The sequence below is a fragment of the Sphaeramia orbicularis genome, chromosome 20 (genome assembly GCF_902148855.1).
Source record: "Sphaeramia orbicularis chromosome 20, fSphaOr1.1, whole genome shotgun sequence".
NCBI lineage: Eukaryota > Metazoa > Chordata > Actinopteri > Kurtiformes > Apogonidae > Sphaeramia > Sphaeramia orbicularis.
The window spans coordinates 33,612,536-33,636,504 of record NC_043976.1 but is presented as its reverse complement, the minus strand read 5'-3'; the positions used below and the strand labels follow the sequence as shown (position 1 = coordinate 33,636,504).

The 23,969-nt window shown below is 36.0% G+C and overlaps 3 protein-coding genes across 3 annotated transcripts in view; 2 read left to right on the top strand and 1 right to left on the bottom strand.

Annotated features, from left to right (window-relative positions):
* LOC115411252 (E3 ubiquitin-protein ligase TRIM21-like) overlaps positions 1 to 23,969 on the bottom strand; it is a 109,124-nt gene that overhangs the window by 36,501 nt on the left and 48,654 nt on the right. The gene's annotated exons all lie outside the window — the stretch shown is intronic.
* LOC115411066 (phosphate-regulating neutral endopeptidase PHEX-like) overlaps positions 12,943 to 23,969 on the top strand; it is a 68,140-nt gene continuing 57,113 nt past the window's right edge. The window contains exons 1-2 of the mRNA XM_030123007.1: positions 12,943 to 13,062; positions 15,615 to 16,068. Of these exons, the coding sequence (XP_029978867.1) occupies positions 12,943 to 13,062; positions 15,615 to 16,068 (574 nt within the window). The remainder of the gene's footprint in view (positions 13,063 to 15,614; positions 16,069 to 23,969) is intronic.
* The window catches only part of ptchd1 (patched domain containing 1), a 150,105-nt gene continuing 142,136 nt past the window's right edge, over positions 16,001 to 23,969 (top strand). Inside the window, exon 1 of the mRNA XM_030123295.1 lies at positions 16,001 to 16,068. The gene's annotated coding sequence lies outside the window, so the exon portion shown is untranslated. The remainder of the gene's footprint in view (positions 16,069 to 23,969) is intronic.

Here is a 23,969-nt window from a genome sequence, read left to right as displayed (position 1 = left end):
TTCTTCTTCAGGCATGAAGAAAACAATGTGATTGAAAATTTCTTCTGAAAAATAATTTTAAAAAATAAAATAAAATAAAAATAATTTTAAAATTTTAAAAATACATTAAAAAAAATAATAATGAAAAAAAAAAAAAAAAATTCTTATGGACCTATTTTTCATGAAGTTGCAAAAATGTCCACTCAGCTGGACACCACATGTTTAATTTTGATGCACAGAAACATGTATTTACTGATAAATTGTGTGAAAACTATGGGGAGGGTTTTGTGATCTGGGGTTTATGCTCAGGAGAGATCTACATAATGTTACCAATTTCATGTCAGAAAGATATGTAGTGTCTTAAAACTGTAATAAAGATATGTGTGGAAAAAACAAAACAAAAAAAAAACAACGAAAACAACAAATCATGAATATAGAAGAGAAAAGCTGTAGAATAGCTGTCCACTGTAGTGACCAGTATGCATGAAAGGGTTAATAAAGAATATTACATGTATTAAAACAATCAATTACCTATAAAATATATATAATATAAATAATTTTCAATGAGACTAAGTTGTACAATCCACTGATAACTGTATTGGACAGTTTATCAGTGCTCATACATGTTATACATTCACAAAACTACATTTATTCAACATCTTTGTTGTGAAACCTCCTGTAATTACACAAGAAATTTGTCAGTTAACAAACAGTCTTGTTAAACTGACAGAACAAATACTTCTTTTACGGTTAATTGTCAGTAATTTTATCTTGTTTTATTTATTTATTTATTTTGCAGTATACACTGTTAAATTAACAGTTTAATCTCATAAATAGAAAAGAAATATTTATGAAATTATGATACATTTCCAAATGTAGTTTTAACTGTCTTTCTGTGGAAAAAATAAAAATTTCTTTTAAAAACTGAAATTTTTTGGTTATTCACAGTTACAGTTTTTTCATGTTACTCTTACATTTAATGTGTAAAATCACAGTCCTATTTTTTGTCATTTCACTGATATTTTCCTGATATCTTAAAATACAGGGAAAATCTGTAAAATAAACATGAAAAATTCTGTTAAAGTACAGATTTTTCTATAGGTGGAGAAAATAGCTTGGCAAAAAAAGACAAAAAAAAAAACGTCAAAGATCTTTGTTTCTCTACTCTTTCTATTCTTTGCACACTTTCACACACACATACACACTGAGTCTGATTTCTATAAATCATTCAGAAATACTATTAGTACTTTTGTTATCACAGACCTGCCCCGAGCCCCTATATCTCCTCCGGTCTTGTCATTTCTATTCTGCTCTTCCTTCCTCCCCGGGAGACACTACTCATTCATTCCGTTCACCGCTCCTCTCTCAGGTGGACTGGGTAATGGGGATTATTTTGGGCTTAATTGAATAATGGATTAGAATGTGCACACAGTCAGTAAGCAGACACTGTTGTTGTCTTGCAGTTTCTCCCGGTTTTCCTGTTAATTTGCTCCAGGAAACGTGGACAAACATTGGATTCCATCGTAGTATACTGTACCATGCGCACATTATGCTCCCTTATTTAATCATTCATCAGACGAACACCTTCATTTTACACAGTAATTAGTAATGGGAGAATTAGTTACTTCCTGTAAGCTTAGAAAAAAGTCCTTGGACTGAATGGTGATGTGTTCTTTGGAGGGGTTTTAAACCTTCATGCATAGTGGTCAGTAGAGTGACAGCTATCAAAAGCTGTTCTCCTGTATAGAGGGTATGCACATACGCCCCCCCCCCACCACCACACGCCCCTCTAAGTCAGACTGAGTGGCAAAAAACAATCTGCTCAACATGACGGAGTATAGCAGTAAACACAGCCAGATCGGGGAAAAAATGTGAAATATCAAATTAAATTAAGGACAGTTGGACCGGACATGGATCTGTACGTGGCTACCAAAGAACAAGTGGTCCACGAACAGTAACATGTGGACAGAAATGGAGGATCCTGACATCCAGGGTGTAGGGGATCATCACTATTTGACCTGAAACAAATATACCGTATTTTCCGGACTATAAATCGCACTTTTTTCATAGTTTAGCCGGGGGTGCGACTTATACTCCGGAGCGACTTATATGTGAAATTATGAACACTTATCATATAATTTCACATGTTCGTTATTTTCACACTGACAGCCACAAGAGGGCGCTCTAGGCTTGTGTACCTGTACCTGCTACTTTTGTACCACTGAAAATTTCAAAATTTCAACGTTACCGGTAACTTATAAAGACAACTGAGAAGGGCTGAAAAAAAATGCCATCAAAAGGAAAAATCATATTCTGCAGATTACAAGCTGCAAGTAGTGAAATATGCAGCCGACAACGGTAATCGAGGAGCAGAAAGAAAGTTTGGAGTGAGCGAGAAACTTGTGAGGGACTGGCGAAAGCGGAGGGTTACTCTTACTGCAATGAAGAAAACAAAAAAAGTTAATCGATGGCGAAAAGCTAGGTGGCCACAGCTAGAGGAACGAGTCGCACATGGGTGCTTGAACAACGTGCAGCCGGGAGAGGCTTGTCAACAGTGCAGTTGCGTCTCCACGCCCAGGTAGTTAACACCAAGAAGGTCCTATTGCAAAGTCATTTATATTCATCTCTTTGGTAACGCTTCATGCAACGCAACCGCCTCTCTATCAGAGCAAGGATGCAGAATGCGACTTATATTCCAGTGTGACTTATATATGTTTTTTTCTTCTTTATTATGCCTTTTTTGGCTGGTGCGACTATACTCCGGAGCGACTTATAGTCTGAAAAATACGGTACATGGTTTCATCATCACTGACAACCAGGGTCCAAAACTAGGGCCCAGAACCAGCTGATCCAAAGTGCATTTCCAGTAGACCGTTGTACTGACCCAGTGAATTTATGCATGATCTACTGGGACTGAGGAGATTTACTGAGTCTAGTTCAGATCCAGTACTTTATCCAACACCATACTACTGCTGTGGACCAGCAGGGCACCACTGGATTCTGGAAATTAGCAGATTTTTCCCATCTGTTTTTAAATTAACACATTATTCTTGTAATACTATGGCTTTATTGTCGGAATTATGACGACTTTAATCTAATAACGAATGACATTTTTGTTAAATTATGAGTTTTTTTAATAACTACGACTTGATTCTTCATAACATTGTGATTCTGTTGTATTCGACTTTATTATCATAAAATCACGGGTTTTATACCGATATTTTATGACTTTATACTCGTAATGACAAGTGTTTTTATTTACGTATGTGGCTCTAATACGCTGTCGTAGCTTTATTCTCCAGTTCCCCCGTATTTGAAAAACTAGGTTAGGCCTCAGTTTTCCGTTAGTTTATAATCATGTAGGAGCACAAGGTTCAGAATCACAAAATGAAGATAAAAACTATGAAAGATCTGATCATGAAACCAAGAGCTGCACTAAGAAGTAACGTTAGCCAAAACAATATGTCATTTAAGGTCTGAATTTGACCCAAAAATACAGTATAAATTAATGTTAGCTGACACCAAACAAGATCCACAGATCTAGGTTTTGGTTTCCTGGATTGTGGATCCGTCTACTCTCTTTTTTTTGTCTTTCGGTGTCTGTAAAACCGATAGCTCCCACTGCTTTAACCCTTTCATGCACGAATTATGAGTACCTTAGTCAAGATTTTTTTCTTCAGTGTTAGCCATGAAAAAAACAATGCGATCGAGTTTTTTTTTTTCTATGGAGTTACAAAAATATCCATGCATTATTTTTGAAGTAAAGAAACGTGTTTAAAACCCAATATCAGAAAGTGATATGAAAACAATGGAATAATACATTTTTAATGCTGCTAATCTGATGTCTTCTCACATTTTAACATATTCTAATGCTAGTAATTACTCACTTCATGGAGATAATATGCAAAAAAAAAAACCCTCTATCTAACAAATAACAATTGATTTTACACTCCAACATGTTAGTGCAGATCAGGTTTTATCAAGAACAGTAAAGTTACAGTAATTGATCTGAATTACAGTGTATGGGATGGTGGCGTAAGCGTCCACTGTGTTGGCTAATATGGCACTAAAACAACAAAACCCATTAATATAAAAGAGAAACAGCTGGAGAAGAACTGTCCACTGGATGTGGACAGTGCATGAAAGGGTTAAGAACCTGAAATACAATCAGTCACACAACAGTTCTTCCCCATTTTTTTTTTTTTTGTAATTATCTTTTTATTATTATTTTCAGTCAGCATCATCTTAGCATTTTACATCATTCACATGACTTCTATGTATGTAAAGAGGAAAAAAAACAAAAAAACAACAAAACGCAAAACATTCTCAAACAGGGGAGCATTGGCAGGAATAGTAAAAATATACAAAGCAACCCAAAATATAGTTAAGGGAAATAACATATTTTCACATTCATTCTTTTCCCCTGTATAAGATGAACATTGAACATTTAAAGTATAGCACGAACCCAGGGTGGACATAGATCTATAGGCATATAACTCTTATTCAGTGAAATCAGCTCTTAAGTTTTATAAAATCAACCCATTTTTCCGATACTTTGTGAATTTGTCTAAATCCAGTCTGACAGAGAAAGTCACCTTCTCCATCCTATAAATGTCATCTATAACCTCTATCCACTCCTCCATTTTTGGTGCATCCTTTTCTTCCCCATTTTTTATTAAATATTGTTCTTCAATTTAGCCGTACTGAAGCCAACGCTGTCACTCATCTCCCTCTTTCTGCCACTCAGTGGGTGGAACTGCGGTGACTTCTGCTAGCGGTGACGTCACGTGCACATCCTCTATATTTATGGGTTTTGATGTTTTAGTTGCCAACACAGTGGGACGCTTGCACATGATCCCATACACTGTAACCTATTGGCCAGTCATGGGAAGTGCTTTTTTTTTTTTGTTTTATTACTCATAACCAAGATGGCTGACAGGAAGTCAGAAATGCTGAACATCCCAGGAATATCTTGTAAATCTCTTTATATCAGGACACCCCTGAAGGTAGAAAAAATATGCTTGCATCAAGTAACATCTAAGGATTAATATCAGTGTTAAAAATTCCAGATATTTATTTTATATTGGAAGAAATTTGCAATTAATCATGTCCACTAAATTGATGCCATGCATCACTGGCTGTATTTCGACTGCAGTTCATACCATTAGTGAAACTTTACTGTTCTTGTTAAATCGACTGATCTGCAGTAACATGTTTTAGTGCAAAATAAATTGCTAATTGTTCTTAGAGTGTAATTAACTTTTTTTTTTTTTTTTTTTTTTTTTACATAATATCTCCATTAAGTGAGTAACAACTAGTATTAGAATATGTTAAAATGTGAGAAAACATCAGATTAGGGGCATTAAAAATGTTTAATTGCATAGTCTTCCCACAGTATATCATTTTCTGTTGTTGTTAAATACACATTTCTTTGCTTCAAAAGTTAAAAGTATGGTGGAAATTTTTTAATGCCCTGAAAAATAGGTTCATAAATAAAATATTAACATTGCAGTTGCATTGTTTTTACAGGCCTAAAGAGGAATAAACACACTCAGGAAAAAAGTCTAACTAAGGTTCTCAGAATTCATGCATGAAAGGGTTAAACATCTGATTTCATCTGTTTTAGAGTATGCTCTCTTGTTGAATTATGCTTATAATATACTTCTGGAAGTTTAAATTTCATGACTTTTACTTAATTTGCTTTGCCAGTGTAAACATGTTGGATTTGTCATTTATGTTTAGTTTATGTTTACGCATTTGGCAGACGCTTTTCCAAAGCGACTTACAGGGGAAAACCAATTAAATCACTCAATCAATCAAATTTTATTTATATAGCGCCAGATCACAAGAAAGTTATCTCTTGACATTTTATATATAGAGTTGGTCAAAACCAGACTCTAAGCCAATTTACAGAAACCCAACAGAATCCTCCAGGAGCAAACACTTGTGACTGGTGACAGTGGCGAGGAAAAACTTCCCTTTAACAGCAGAAACCTCGAGCAGACCCAGACTCCTGGTGGATGGACGTCTGCCTTGACCAGTTGGGGTTAAAGAGAGAGAGTAGAGAAGGGGAAAAAGAGAGAGCGATAGAGATAGGGACTGGGGAGAGGGGGAGAGAGGGGGAGTAGGGGGAGACACATGGAGGTGGTTGAGGAAGTGAGTGGTGATGATGAGGGCAGGGAAGAGGCCGGACCACCGCAGCAGGTCCAGAGATAATCGTGAAAGAATCTGTGGTTGTCCTGGGAAAAACCTTATTAGAATATTTAAAATGGAATGTTTGAAAGTGCTAGGACAGGAGGTGCTCTCGGAAGAGCTGGGTCTTCAGGAGCTTCTTGAAGATAGGCAGGGATGACTCTGTTCTTGTAGCACTTGGTAGAGCGTTCCACCAACGTGGAACGACCCATGAAAAGAGCCTGGATTGTCTTGTACAAGGTCTGGGGACCACCAGACTACGTTCCCCAGACGAGCGGAGTGGTCGTGGGGCGACATAAGCTTTTATTAGTGCACCTAAGTAGACAGGAGCAGACCCACGGAGAATTTTGTAGGCTAGGATTAAAGATTTGAATTTGAGGCGGGCAGCTATGGGTAGCCAGTGTAACTCAATGAGTGGGGGTGACATGTGCCCTTTTAGGCTGATTGAAGACCAGACGCGCTGCTGCATCTGGACCATCTGTAGTGGTTTGACAACACAAGCTGGGAGGCCCGTTAGAAGAGCATTGCAGTAGTCAAGACGGGAGATAACCATAGTCTGCACCAGGAGCTGGGTGGCCTGTTCGGTTAGGTATGGCCTGATCTTTCTTAGGTTGAACAGAGTGAAACGGCATGATCGGGTGACAGAGGCAACGTGATCCGTGAAGGTCAACTGATTATCAATCATGACTCCCAAGTTACGTACTACACTGGTAGGAGCCAGAGGTATGGAGTCAATAGTGATGGAGATGTCCAGCTGTATGGTTGGCTTAGCTGGGAAGACCAGCAGTTCAGTTTTGGACAGGTTCAGCTGAAGGTGATGGGCTTTCATCCATGCAGATATGTCAGAGAGACAATCTGAGATCCGCACTGAGACTGTGGAGTCATCAGGTGGGAATGACAGATAGAGCTGGGTATCATCAGCATAGCAATGATATGAGAAGCCGTGTGAGTGGATGATCTGACCGAGTGAGGTGGTGTATATGGCAAAAAGGAGGGGGCCCAACACAGAGCCTTGGGGGACCCCCGTGGTGAGGCGGTGAACTGCTGATGTGTGCCCTAGCCAGGACACACTGAAGGACCGACCAGTAAGGTAAGATTGAAACCAGGAGTGTGCGTGGCCTGTGATGCCCATGTTCCAGAGTATGGATAACAGGATATCATATCATTTATTTACACTTAAAGGAGTTCAATGCAGTACTAATATTCCAAACTTTCAACAGCAGGGCATATATTAGGACTGCCAAAACCACTGATGAATCAACAGATTTAATCACTCACTGAATAAAGTATAATAGAGCTACAACCGATTAATCGACTCAAAGTGATCCAAGAAAAATCATTCCACCACAATTCTCCTGAATCAAAGCTTTGTTTCCTTCATTTCTCTGCTGTTAAACATTGGTTCCACTGTTGTGTTTCACACGGACGCAAACTGTGACGCACAAAGAAGCTTCAATTCAGGAAAACTGCAAGAGAATATTTCCCTTCAATCAATTCCAGCCGATTAATCAAATTGTGAATTTTTGCATTCGCTTCAAGCACCTAATCAATTAATCGGTTGCAGCTCGAAAGTATAAAGCTCATTATTAGCCCATTATTTACACACCTCTGTATTATAGTATCAGTTTTTTCTTCAAACTCAAATTCATAGCTACTTCTTTTAATAGCTGGTCAAAAACAGTGTCATAACCTTCACGTGCCACGTCAGCTGCTTTATAGCTCTTTATTGTAAAAACTAATGATAATTTTCATTTTTTTGCAAGTAAAAGTATTACATATAGACCCTTTAAAACAATGTCTCTAACATGAAATTAATTTTTTTTATCTTGTTACTTAATAAGATAATTAGATTAAAATATAGTGAAATACATTGGCTAATTAGAAGTTGACCGATTGGGGTTTTTCTAAGGCTGATACCTATTCCTTTATTTTTATTTATTAAATTATTATTTATTTTTTGTCAGCTGATGGCTGATATTTAAGGCCAATTTATTATTATTTTTGGTCTGATGGCTGATATGTAAGGCTGATTTTTTATTTATTTTTTTTTCTCAGTCAGCTGATGGCTGATATTTAAGGCCAATTTTTTTTTTTTTTTTTTTTTTTTTTTGTCAGCTGATGGCTAATATTTAAGGCCAATTTATTATCATTTTTTTGGTCAGCTGATGGCGGATATTTAAGGCCGATTTTTTTTTTTTTTTTTTTTTAAAGCACATTGACCTTGAAAAACTCAGATTTGTATGATTTTTATGCAGCAATATAAATGAAATTAATAACACACATACACATAGTGCTCTTTTAACATTTATTGAACTTCAAGTGCTGCCCAAACAGGGCCTGATCAATATCTTATAACATTTTTTTTTACTGCTAATCAAATATCGGCTTTCAAAAAAAAAAAAAAAAAAAAAAATTAAGGCCGATATTGAAAAAAAAAAAATCAATATATCAGCCTGATATTCGACCTCTATGCCTAATCACAAATAATATGTGTAAATTGACACAAACCAACATTTTTCCATTATACTTGCAATCTTCATTGAAAGCTACATCTTTTAACAAGGTCTTCACATAGAAATCCATTGAACAAAGTCTGTTTTGGATTTAATTCATGAAAGCTAACATTTCATAGCAAAAAAATCCACTTAATCATATCTCACAAACTGTGAAATGACATGGCTTTAGCTGGGAATAACCATTTTTGGTCTTTCAACTGCTGCCACTGACAGGGAGTAAAGACGGCCTTTCTTCTGTTTTTATTCCAAACATCCTGGATTTAAGAGAAGGGAGCCATTAGTGGTCCCATGCAGGCAGAGCAAAGGCTGTTTCCCCATTTGATTTGGCTATGTGCGCCCGAATACAAAGACTGACGAGACGGACAGATGGATGGAAAGACAGGGAGAGTGTGATCCCTTCCTGTCTGCACTCATTATTATCTTCACATCTCCCCACTCCCTGCCCTCCCTCTCTCTCTCACTCTCTGTCTTTTTTTTTTTTTTCTTAACGTCACAGTATCAGACACCTCCACACCATAAGCAGATTGGGAGTCAGCAGGTGTGTGTTTTGTGTTTATGTGTGAAACGGGGTGAGTGTAGTGTGGTGTGGATGCTGTACTCTGTGTGCGTGCGTGTGTGTGTGTGTTCGGGGGATGGGTGGCATCACCATTACCATGGGAACCAGGACTTGTAAAAAAGAATGTAATTTGTCTGGTTTCTATGGCAACATGCTACAAAACAGCAACCAAAGAGATGCTTCATGCATCTGCAACAGGCTAAGAATACTAAATATTAATAAGTAAAATAATGCAAAATGGAAAAAATAAAATTAGAGCGCATATTTTGATAATGTCTGTATCAACAGGTTTTTTTTTTTCCTGTATGGATTTCCAGTTTTAGGAGTCCATACTACTTCTACTTTCCAAATATGAACATAATAATAAAAAGGAGGCTATAAGACTCGTTAATATTACTGTAAATCATGGGTGTCAAACATTGGCTCATGGGCAAAAACGGATCAATCTGGACCATGTGATGAATTTGCGAAATACAAAAATTACACTTAACATATTCAATCAAGTGTGAAATCAAGTGTCAGTCATTTTTTAGTTCAGGGGCCACATCCAGCCCACAATCTCAAATGTGGACCAATAAATACTACCATAACAACCTGTAATTAATGACAACTCCAAATTTTTCCTTTTGTATGTGAAAAAATAAAATTACATAAAATGTTCGCATTCACAAAAATGTGAATAGTCTGAACTATAGGACTAACACACAATGTCTTAAGATAAGTGAAATTTTAACAATTGTATGCCTGTTACTCAATGTTTTTTGCATTTGTAAATCCACTGTGGTCTGTAAGTTGTAATGCACATGTGTAACTGATAAGCTGAAGCATAATATTGTTAAAATTGCACTTATTTTGTACTTAGAAATTTCAGATTTTCAGGTCTTTAAAAAAAATTCAAAATTTTTGAAAGATAGCTTGTAGATGTAAACATTTTAACCCATAAAGACCCAAACACACACCACTGGCCAAAAACACCTACTGATCTAAACTGTTTAATCCCTGTTGATCCACTAATCCTATCAATACATGGAAATAACTGGTGTAAAATACAGTTTGTCATCTTTTCATGGTCATCAGATATGACCCATTTGGACACTCAGAGGCTCTGTAGTTACCGTGGAAACACTGTCATCTTCTACAACATTGGTTCACCAGTAAAAGCCATGGATGAGTTTGATCAGTGACAGTGGATGGAGACACTGGGTTTATGTTCAGTTTAATGATATATTTTACTAAAAAAAAAAGTCACATTTTCTTTAGTTTTCTCTGTTTTGATATAATAACCTTTGAATTTACTCTGAGCTTTATGTACGGAAGAGGATTAGGGCCACTGGAAATATTAAATAGAATTAAGGTCCAATGCATATATTTAAAATCTTTATTCTGAGAAAAAAGTCAGAATTCTAACTTTTTTTCTCTCAGAATTCTGACTTTTTTCTCAGAATAATAATAAATATACATATATATAGGACCTTTTTTTCCCCAGTGACCCTAATCCTCTTCACATTTAGGGACAGCTACATGATTAGTGAATTAAATATAGGAAAATACATTACTGTCACTGAAAAATCTTCTAATTAAGAGGATATTACAATAAATGGCGATAAATCCCTTAAGAAAGGTTATAAGACAGAAATCCATTGGGAACTGACAACAGTATGACTGGGTCTTTATGGGTTATTCATATAAATTAACTTTTTTTTTTTTAACCCTTTCATGCATAGTGGTCAGTACAGTGGACAGCTATTCTGTTGTATATTCAAGAGTTTTGTCGTTTTACTTGCATATTACCCAACATAGTGGATGCTTATGCACCATCCCATACACTGCAATTCATACCATTACTCTAACTTTCCTGTTCTTGATAAACCTGATCTGCACTAACATGTTTGTGTGTAAATCAATTGCTAATTGTTCTTAGACTGTAATTAAGTTTTCTGAAGCAAAAAGGTTTTTTGTGTACAATATCTCCATGAAGTGAGTAATAACTAGTATTAGAGTATGATAAAATGTGAGAAAACAGATGAGCTGCATCAAAAATGTTTTTATTTCATAGTTTTCACACAGTATATCACTTTCTGATATTGCATTTTAAATTCACGTTTCTTTGCTTCAGAAATTAAACACATGGTGTCCAGATGAGTGGACATTTTTGTAACTATGTGAAAAACAGGTTCATTAAAAAAAAAAAAAAAAGTCAATCACATTAGGTACTGTTACATTATGTTTTTTTTTAAATCCAATTTATTTTTCCAGAAGAAGTTAATCCAGAACTAAAGTACTTTCTCTACTGTTTACATGGAAATGTTCAACCCGAATAAAGGTTTACATGAGAAAGGTTTATTCGGTTCTCGCAGCCCTTCTGTTAGCTTAGCTTAGCATAGTCACTGCATTTCCATGGTCACATGTTGACAGTTTTTTTTAAAAGGTGATTTGTTGTTTTTAAGGGATTTTGTGAAATCCGATTCTCCCTAATTATTTCTTTAGATCCGTGACGTACTGCACTCATACAGTCTTGGGACTGTCGTGTTGACAGATGTTGGAAAATCTTTTTGTTGGAAGGGATACATGCGCTAATTAGCTTACCGTTTTTTGCTTTGCATTAGTTTTTATTTGCCCAGATTTTATTAGTGCAGTAAGTCACATCGCCATGATTTGAGCCTCAATTTGTGATCATATTGACCCCACCGGACTAAAGTGATGATTAGGGAGAACTGAATTTCACAAAATCACTCATAAAATACTAGGAATCACCTATAAAGCCTGGCTACGTCTGACCATAGGAATTATGCTAAGCTAAGCTAACGGAAGGGCTGTGAGAACAAGGCAATCGGTGCACTGCAATACAAACTGATTCGCCCACTTATCAAACTCATTAGTGTATGACACATGAATTAATAAAAAAACAAGTGGTGAACTCTTCCTTCAGGGTTTTAGAGGCTGGTAGATCCCATCAGAATAGCCCACTGGAGCGGTTTGGGTTGACTACACTCTATGACATACCCTTCCGCCAGCGCAGAATGTGTGCGTCATCACTACAGGACAAGACAACGAGCATGCGCAGAATGGCAGGAATAAAGTCCAAACGGAATAAAGGGTTTACATGTCCCAGGAAGATTTTAGACCGGAATTAAAAGTGGATTAAACCAGTGACTTTCATCGGGTTTAAATTTAATCCGAACTTTTCTTTTTCGACTGGAATAAGGTGTTTACATGGGCATCTGAAATAGGATCTAACCTTTAATCAATTAAACCAGGAATAAAAGTTGTCATGTGCACGGATTGTTTTTTTCGTGCCTAAAGACAAATAAAAACACTCAGGAAAAAACTTGACTAAGGTTCTCATAATTCATGCATGAAAGGGTTTTTAATCAAACTAAACTCAAATGTGACACCCCTGCTGTAAATACTTCTCTCTCTCTTCTCTCTCTCTCTCTCTTCCCACAATGCGGCCACTCATATGGTGTGTTTGTTTCTCTGCATTGTAGGGCGCGGAACGGCGAGGGGGCGGGCACAAAAGGGGGCTCGGAAGTGTGTCGTGAGGGCGGTGCTTAAAGGAGAGAGAACAGAACCGGAGAGGAAGCGGTCTGAGGTTTGACAGCCGGTAATTTAAAGCCGGTCTCCCCCCCCCCCCCCACTCCGGTACAAGGACGAGCCCGGAGGATGATCCGCGTCTCCGCACAATAAAGCACCGGGGTGATGAGGAGAGGAGGACGGAGCGCCTTCTGCCGCAGAGGAAACCCGTCTGACACGCAGATCTACCGGCAACCGGCAACCCCAGAAAACGTGCATCCACCGGCACCTATCCCACCCAAGCAGGTAACTGTGCGGTGACTTGGTGATGTTGGTGGAGCTGGAGGAGAGGGCATCCGGCGGGAGTAGCATCTTTTTTTTTTTTTTTTTTTTTTTTTATTTTTTTTTTTTTTTTTGGTTTTTTGGATGTGTGTACCGTCCTGTCCTCGTCTTTAGGTATGTACAACCTTCCATCAGTGAAGTGCAACTACAGTGTGTGTGTGTGTGTGTGTGTGGTGTGTGTGTGTGTGGTGTGTGTTGTGTTACTGCAACCTGTCTGAGTGCACAAACTGCCCAGATAGCAATATTTTGGCAGTATTATGGCATACATTTGGCATTTTTGGCTTTCTTTTGGCATTATGAACACCTTTAGGCTTAACTGTGGTATGACTAAGGTTCTCCATAATAGATATGGAGGCACCAGCAGTATATGGCTGAGTTATGGCATATGTGTGGTTAACCAAAACACTGGGCAAAGAGCAGGATCAAGTATAGGGATGGTATGGCATGTTTTGGCTGGATTATGGGGATTTGGGGCTTTTCTGGGACAATTATGGCTATATTTTGGAAGTCCACAGTTAGTTTTGGGTGAATTTTGGCTTCCTTCTGGTTTGATTTTGGCTTGCCTATTTGGGCCATTTAAGGCCCAGACATCCACCCAGAACTTTGCCAAATGGCATGCCAGTTTGGGCCAGATTTAAGCCATAATGATTTTGCTATCTGGGTGGGATTATTAGTTTGATTTACAGGGAAAGGTAAACAAGTGTCATTAACCCTTCATGCATACTGGTCACTCCAGTGGACAGTTGTTCTCCATTTGTTCTCTTGTATATTCATGGGTTTGTTGTTTTAGTTCCATATCAGCCAACACAGTGGACGCTTATGCATCATCCCATAATACACTGCAATTCATACCATTACGGTGACTTTGCTGTTCTTGAAAACCTCATCAACAGTAAAATGTTTGAGTGGAAATCAATTGCTAGTTGTTATTAGACTGTAATTAACAGTTTTCTTAACCCTTTCATGTATACTGGTCATTCCAGTGGACAGCTATTCTCTTGTATTCATGGATTTTGTTGTTTTGTTGTTTTTTTTAACACATATCTTTATAAAAGTTTGAAAATCCAGATCTTTTCTGACATGAATTGGTAACATTGTGTAGATCTCCTCTGAGTGTAATAGTTATAGTTTTCACACAATTTATCAGTAAAGACATGTTTCTTCGCTTCAAACTTAAACTCATGGCGTCCAGCTGAGTGGACATTTTTGCAACTCATGAAAAATAGGTTCATGAGCAGTGGCAGCACCAAAGGGGCAGGGGGGGGGTTAATGCCCCCCCAGTCACAACCTTTGCCCCCCCACCCAGATTTGGGCAAATCTTTGGGAAAATTTGGGCAACGAAGAAATATGAAAAATCCATCAATGAAAGTGTACATAACACATTTTGATACACTTATAATACAACCAGGCAGACAGTCCCCCCCCCCCCCCCCATGCACGCATCTATAGAAGGTTCTCTCAAGGGCCAGCTGGTCACTGTCCAAGCCCCACTAGAGAAATATGTGAAAGTAGATTGTACCTATTAAATAATCATAACAGAAAGTCTGAGTTGTTAATGCTGTAGTTTTTAACAAATACCTTGAATTAAGTATTACCTGATTTTACCTAAAATTGTCCTCTATATAAAGTATAACGGATAGGCTATGCATTTTAATTAATATATATCTATATTATATATATATATTATATATATATTATATATATATATATAGATATATTCAGCCGCTTAAAGCACAAAATTTTACGTTTACGTTAATTTCGCGCTATGCGTGAAATTTTTTTGTCCTCCCCCCCAACATTTTCTTTGCCCTCCAGTTGCCCCCCACTTTTAAAATCCTGGTGACGCCAATGTGCATGAGAATTTAAAAAAAAAAAAAATTATTACTTTTTGTTTAAATTAAATTTTATATATATATAATATATATATATAAATATATATATATAATTTTTTTTTTTTTTTTTTTTAATCTATTTTATTTATTTTTCATAAGAAATTTTTCAATCACATTATTTTTTTCATGATTAAAGAGAAATGAAAACACTTAGGGAAAAAAAAACTTGATTTAGGTTCTCATAATTCATGCATGAAAGGGTTAATAATAATAATAATAATAATAATAATGATGAAAATGTATTTCTAAGCGCCTTTCAAGGACACTGTACAGCAGAGGATAAAACAGATACAATAGGGTAAAATTAGAAAAGCACCGGTTCTGCTATCTTTAAATATATTTTTTTGGTTCTGTGGCGCACAGAGTCATGCATGCATCCTGCAGGAGGTAGTGGACGCAGCAGGGAAGTGGCAGTTAAATGTGAACTGTGCTCTCAGTCTGCTTTGGAACCGCAGAGCGCAGAACTGCTGGCTCATTTAGCAGCTTTCTATTCTTGCGCTGTTCCAGCACATGAGCGGACCTCCGGGAGCGGGGCGCCCCTGTGACCGCCCCTCCGACTGCCGCTGACCCTCCTCCCGTCATCCCCCCGGCCGGCTCCACCTGTCCTCCCCGTTCCCCCCCTAGAACCGAGCGCTGACGGATCCAAACCGATGCGTCCGGCAGCCCCTGATGCTCCGCAGCGCTCCGGGGCTTTCAGGTCGGTGGGAGAGGCTCGAGCCGCGGCCGCGCGCTAGGATGCTGCGCCAGGTGTTGCGCGGGCCTGAGGACCTCCTTCCACGCGCTGGGCCGGTTCGTCGCGAGCCACCCGGTGTTCTTCGCCTCGGCGCCCGTGCTGCTGTCCATCCTGCTCGGGGCCAGCTTCAGCCGGTACCGCGTGGAGGAGGACGTGGAGAGCCTGCTCGCGCCCAAACACAGCCTGGCCAAGATAGAAGGGAACCTGGGGATAGCCTGTTCCCCGTCAACCGATCCAAGCACGCGCTCTACTCAGACCTGCAGACGCCGGGACGGTACGGGCGCGTGATTGTCACCACCCGCAAGGGAAGCGTCCTGGACCCGGTTCACCTGGACCATACTGAAGGTACCCAGAAGTTCAGCCACTTATTATTGAAAACATGCGCACAAGTGTGAATACATAATCAGTCAGTTTATAAAAACTGACAAATAAGTCATAGAAGTCAGTGCAGTCATGAGGAATGAGATGAACAACTACTTTTCTCTATATTTAACCTTCATTAAGTGATTTATCACCATTTATTGTCATGTTATCTGGTGTATTTGTGTTTTTTCAGTGAAAATCAGGTATTTTCATAATCATGTAGATGTTCATAAAAGCCCAAAGTAAAGTTTAGGGTTTTGAAAAGTGAAATTTTCAGCAAATCTATCATGAACTGAACATAAACTAAGTGTCTCCATCCACTGTTATTTATCAAACTCTGGTGAATCACTGTTGCAGAAGATGATGGAGCCTCTAACCATGAAAAGATGATAAACTGCATTTTACACTAATTATTTACATGTATTAATGGAGTAGTGGGGCAACAGGTATTTTATACTTATTATCCTTTAAAACATGCGCATAAGTGAATACATAATCAGTCAGTTTATAAAACTGACAAATCATATAAGTCAGTGCAGTAAGAGTAATGAGATGAACAGCTACTTTTCTCTATATTTAACCTTCCTTAAGTGATTTATCACCATTTATTGTAATATTATCTGGTGTATTTTGTGTTTTTCAGTAAAAATCAGGCATTTTCACACATTTAATTTAATAATCATATAGATGTTCATAACAGGCCAAAGTAAAGTTGAGTTATTGGAAAAAGTTAAATTTTCAGCAAATCTATCATGAACTGAACATAAACTAAGTGTCTCCATCCACAATCATTTATCAAACTCAGGTGAATCACTGTAGAAGATGATGGAGCCTCTAACCATGAAAAGATGATAAACTGCATTTTACACTAATTATTTACATGTATTAATAGGAGTAGTGGGGCAACAGGTATTTTATACTTATTATCCTTTAAAACATGCGCATAAGTGAATACATAATCAGTCAGTTTATAAAAACTGACAAATCATATAAGTCAGTGCAGTAATGAGATGAACAGCTACTTTCTCTATATTTAACCTTCCTTAAGTGATTTATCACCATTTATTGTAATATTATCTGGTGTATTTTGGTTTTTCAGTAAAAATCAGGCATTTTCACACATTTAATTTAATGATCATATAGATGTTCGTAAAGCCCGAAGCAAAGTTGAGGGTTATTGAAAAACTGAAGAAAAAGTGACATTTTCAGCAAATCTATCATTAACTGAATATGAACTAAGTGTCTCCCTTAGGGATGTAACAATATGAAAATTTCATGTCACGGTTATATTATCAGGGTATTGTTGAAACATGCTCAAAATGTTCAAAAAGTACTTATACACAATTTAACTAAGTTAACGACTACTTTTCTCTAATTTAACCTTCCTTAAGTGATGTATCACCATTTATTGTAATATTATCTGGTGTTTTGTGTTTTTTCAGTGAAAATCACATATTTCCAGCATTTAATTTAATAATCATGTAGATGTTCATACAGGCCAAAGTAAAGTTGAGAGTTATTGGAAAAAGTTAAATTTTCAGCAAATCTATCATGAACTGAACATAAACCAAGTGTCTCCATCCACTGTTATTTATCAAACTCAAGTGAATCACTGTTGCAGATGATGGAGCCTCTGACCATGAAAAGATGCTAAACTGCAATTTACACTAATTATTTACATGTATTAATAGTAGTATTGGATCAACAGGTATTATACAGCCACACAAAGTTCAGCCACTTATCCTTTAAAACATGCGCATAAGTGTAAAAATAATCAGTCAGTTTATAAAAACTGACAAATAAATCATAGAAGTCGTGCAGTCATGAGTAATGAGATGAACAACTACTTTTCTCTATATTTAACCTTCATTAAGTGATTTATCACCATTTATTGTCATGTTATCTTGTGTATTTTGAGTTTTTTCCAGTGAAAATCACGTATTTTCACACATTTAATTTAATAATCATGTAGATGTTCATAAAAGCCCAAAGTAAAGTTGAGAGTTATTGGAAAAAGTTAAATTTTCAGCAAATCTATCATGAACTGAACATAAACTAAGTGTCTAACTTAGGGATGTAACAATATGAAAATTTCATATCATGGTTATTATGACCAGAATTATCATGGTTATCATTATTATCACGGTATTGTTGAAATGTGCTCAAAATGTTCAGAAAGTACTAATACACAACCTGAAATAATTTAACCAAGTTAACAACTACTTTTCTCTATATTTAACCTTCCTTAAGTGATTTATTGCCATTATTGTAATATTATCTGGTGTATTTTGTGTCTTTTTTTAGTGAAAATCACGTATTTTCCTGCATTTAATTTAATAATCATGTAAATGTTCATAAAAGCCTGAAGTAAAGTTGAGGGTTATTGAAAAACTGAAGAAAAAGTGACATTTCAGCAAATCTAACATAAACTAAGTGTCTCCATCCACTATGATTTATCAAACTCCGGTGAATCACTGTTGCAGAAGATGATGGAGCCTCTGACCATGAAAAGATGATAAACTGCATTTTACACTAATTTTACATGTATTGATAGTAGGAGTGGATCAACAGGTATTATACGGCCACACAAACTTCAGCCACTTATCCTTTAAAACATGTGCATAAGTGTGAATAAATAATCAGTCAGTTAATAAAAACTGACAAATAAATCATAGAAGTCAGTGCAGTCATGAGTAATGAGATGAACAACTACTTTTCTCTATATTTAACCTTCATTAAGTGATTTATCACCATTTGTCATGTTATCTTGTGTATTTTGAGTTTTGTCAGTGAAAATCACATATTTTCACACATTTAATTTCATAATCATATAGATGTTCATAAAAGCCCCAAGTAAAGTTGAGAGTTATTGGAAAAAGTGAAATTTTCAGCAAATCTATCATGAACTGAACAAAAACTAAGTGTCTCCATCCACTGTTATTTATCAAACTCTGGTGAATCACTGTTGTAGAAGATGATGGAGCCTCTGACCATGAAAAGATGATAAACTGCAATTTACACTAATTATTTACATGTATTAATAGTAGTATTGGATCAACAGGTATTATACAGCCACATAAAGTTCAACCACTTATCCTTTAAAACATGCGCATAAGTGTGAATAAATAATCAGTCAGTTTATAAAAACTGACAAATAAATCATAGAAGTCAGTGCAGTCATGAGTAATCAGATGAACAACTAATTTTCTCAATATTTAACCTTCCTTAAGTGATTTATCACCATTTATTGTCGTATTGTCTGGTGTATTTTGTGTTTTTTCAGTGAAAACCTGATATTTTCCTATATTTAATTTACTAATCAAGTAGATGTTCACAAAGTAAAGTAGAGGGTTATTGAAAAACTGAAGAAAAGTGAAATTTTCAGCAAATCTATCATTAACTGAACATGAACTAAGTGTCTCCCATAGGGATGTAACGATATGAAAATTTCATATCATGGTTATTGTGACCAAAATTACCACAGTTATATTATCAGGGTATTGTTGAAATGTGCTCAAAATGTTCAAAAAGTACTTATACATAACCTGAAATAATTTAACCAAGTTAGAGACTACTTTTTTCTATATTTAACCTTCCTTAAGTGATTTATCACCATTATTGTAATATTATCTGGTGTATTTTGTGTTTTTTTTTTTTAGTGAAAATCACATATTTTTGTACATTTAATTTAATAATCATACAGATGTTCATAAAAGCCCGAAGTAAAGTTGAGGGTTATTGAAAAACTGAAGAAAAAGTGAAATTTTCAGCAAATCTATCATTAACTGAACTTCAACTAAGTGTGTCCCTTAGGGATGTAACGATATGAAAATTTCATATCACAGTTATATTATCAGGGTATTGTTCAAACATGCTCAAAATGTTCAACAAGTACTTATAACACAATAATTTAACCAAGTTAACAACTGCTTTTCTCTATATTTAACCTTCCTTAAGTGATTTATCACCATTTGTTGTAATATTATCGGTGTGTTTTGTGTTTTTTCAGTGAAAATCACATATTTTCCTGCATTTAATTTAATAATCATGTAGATGTTCATAACAGGCCAAAGTAAAGTTGAGTTATTGGAAAAAGTGACATTTTCAGCAAATCTATCATGAACTGAACATAAACCAAGTGTCTCCATCCACTATCATTTATCAAACTCTGGTGAATCACTGTTGTAGAAGATGATGGAGCCTCTGAAAGTCTAAATGGGTCATATCTGATGACTATTAAAAGATGATAAACTGCATTTTACACTAATTATTTACATGTATTGATGGTAGTAGTGGGTCAACAGGTATTATACAGCCTCCCAAAGTTCAGCCACTTATCCTTTAAAACATGCACATAAGTGTGAATAAATAATCAGTCAGTTAATAAAAACTGACAAATCATATAAGTCAGTGCAGTCATGAGTAAAGAGAGGAACAACTACTTTTCTCTATATTTAACCTTCCTTAAGTGATTTATCCCCATTTATTGTAATATTATCTAGTGTATTTTGTGTTTTTTCAGTAAAAAGCTGGTATTTTCCTACATGTAATTTAATAATCATGTGACTGTTCATAAAAGCCCAAAGTAAAGTTGAGGGTTATTAAATCAAAAACAGAGGAAACTGAAGAAAAAGTGAAATTTTCAGCTAATCTACCATTAACTGAACATAAACTGTCTCCATCCACTATCATTATCAAACTCCGGTGAATAAATATTGTAGAAGTTTACGGAGCCTCTGAACATCCAAATGGGTGACCATGAAAAGATGACAAACTGCATTTTACACTAATTATTTACATGTATTGATAGGAGTAGTGGGTCAACAGGTATCATATGGCCACACAAACTTCAGCCACTTATCCTTTAAAACATGCACATAAGTGTGAATAAATAATCAGTCAGTTTATAAAAACTGACAAATAAATCATATGTCAGTGCAGTAATGAGCCTAAGAGTCACAAGAGAAGATGAACAGCTACTTTTCTCTATATTTAACCTTTCTTAAGTGATGTATCACCATTTATTGTAATATTATCTTGTGTATTTTAGGGTTTTTTCAGTAAAAATCTGGTATTTTCCTACATTTAATTTAATAATCATGTGGACTGTTCATAAAGCCCAAAGTAAAGTTGAGGGTTATTAAATCAAAAACAGAAAAACTGAAGAAAAAGTGAAATTTTCAGCAAATCTACCATTAACTGAACATAAACTGTCTCCATCTACTATCATTATCGAACTCGGTGAATAAATATTGCAGAAGTTTACGGAGCCTCTGAACATCCAAATGGGTGACCATGAAAAGATGATAAACTGCATTTTCCACTAATTTTACATGTATTAATAGTAGTAGTGGGTCAACAGGTATTATACGGCCACACAAACTTCAGCCAATTATCCTTTAAAACATGCACGTGAGTCTGATTAAATAATCAGTCAGTTCATAAAAAGTGACAAATAAATCATCATAGAATAATAAATAAATAAAATAAATCATAAATCAAGTCAGTGCAGTAATTAGTAATGAGATGAACAACTACTTTTCTCTATGTTTAACCCTTCTTAAGTGATGTATCACCATTTATTGTAGTGTCTCCATCCACTGTCATTTATCAAACTCTGGTTTATCAATGTTGTAGAAGATGATGGAGCCTCTAAACATCCAAATGGGTCATATCTGATGACTATTAAAAGTAGACAAACTGCATTTTACACTAATTCTTTACATGTATTAATAGTAGTATTGGATCAACAGGTATTATACGGCCATGCAAACTTCAGCCACTTATCCTTTAAAACATGCGCGTGAGTCTGAATAAATAATCAGTTTATAAAATCTGACAAATAAATCATATGTCAGTGCAGTAATAAACCTGAGAGTCACAAGAGAAGATGAACAGCTACTTTTTCTATATTTAACCTTTCTTAAGTGATTTATCACTATTATTGTATATTATCTGGTGTATTTTGGGTTTTTTCAGTGAAAATCACATATTTTCCTACATTTAATTTAATAATCATATAGATGTTGATAAAAGCCCAAAGTAAAGTTGATGGTTATTATATGTAAAACAGAGAAAACTGAAGAAAAAGTGAAATTTTCAGTAAATCTATCATGAACTGAACATAAACTAAGTGTCTCCATCCACTGTCATTTATCAAACTCCGGTTATCAATGTTGTAGAAGATGATGGAGCCTCTAAACGTCCAAATGGGTCATATCTGATGACTATTAAAAGTAGACAAACTGCATTTTACACTAATTCTTTCCATGTATTGATAGGAGTAGTGGATCAACAGGTATTAAACAGTTTAGATCAGTAGATGCTTTTGGTAAATGATGGATGTTGGGTCTTTATGGGTTAACTGAGGTTTAACAGTGCAACACTAGAGTATTTCAGCTTCTGTTTACTTTACAGCATAAATATCACATATGTATTTCTAGGATCTGACTTGTAAAGTAGCTAAATTTACCCACTCACTCATCAACATAGTTTATTCCACCTATTAGCTTTCATCTGCATGTTTCTGACTTTCTGATTTTACTACACCTCAGAGTGATAGATAGCATGTGGTAATATACTGTTCTTGAGTCAGCATGTTTTGTCATACTGTGTTAGGTCATGCCAGACGTAGGCCTAACGCAGGGGCCCTCCAGAGCTACTATCCTGCATGTTTTAGATGTTTCCCTCTTCCGACACACCTGATGTTCGTTATCAGGTGACTGCAGAGCTTGATGATAGGCTTATCATTTGAATCAGGAGTGTTGGAAGTAGGGCTGAACGATATGGACAAAATTTCATATCTCTACAGGGTGGGGAAGCAAAATTTACAATGAACATTTAGTTGATTTTTCTCAGCAGGCACTACATACCAAACATATATTGATGTCATAATCATAAACACTATATCCATACCTTTTCAGAAACTTTTGCCCACATGAGTAATCAGGAAAGCAAACGTCAAGAGTGTGTGATTTGCTGAATGCACTCGTCACACCAAAGGAGATTTCAAAAATAGTTGGAGTGTCCATAAAGACTGTTTATAATGGAAAGAAGAGAATGACTATGAGCAAAACTATTACGAGAAAGTCTGGAAGATACTATTAAAGAAGAATGGGAGAAGTTGTCACCCGAATATTTAAGGAACACTTGCGCAAGTTTCAGGAAGCGTGTGAAGGCAGTTTGAGAAAGAAGGAGGACACATAGAATAAAAACATTTTCTATTATGTCAATTTTCTTGTGGCAAATAAATTCTCATGACTTTCAAAAACTAATTGGTCATACACTGTCTTTCAATCCCTGCCTCAAAATATTGTAAATTTTGCTTCCCCACCCTGTATATTCATGCCAGATATCTCAATATCGATACGAAACGATATGACTACGGGTTGGTGAAAACCAAGCATTTATTTATCAGAAAAATACAAACATCATAATACAAAGAATGTGGAAAGTGCAGTTTTATTTATGAGAACTCACTGCCAGTCATCAACATTAACATAAAATACAAATAAATAAATTACAAATCAAATATTACTGCAGAAAATATTTTTTTACTTCAGAAATCTATATCGTTTATATCATTGCTTTTTCAATATTAATATCTTGAATGTTCATATCTAGATATCGATACGATAATGATATATCTTTCAGCCCTAGTTGGAAAGGGATACATCTAAAACATGCAGGACAGTAGCTCTGGAGGAGCAAGGATGGTCACTAGGGGTGTGTATTGGCAAGAATCTGGCGATACGGTACAAATCACATATTAGGACCGCGATACAACATATCGCGATATATCACAATACTGCTAACAAGGCAATATTTTTTGTTTCTTCTTCTATTATATTATTTCCTGGAATTTTTAATAATAACAGAAATAT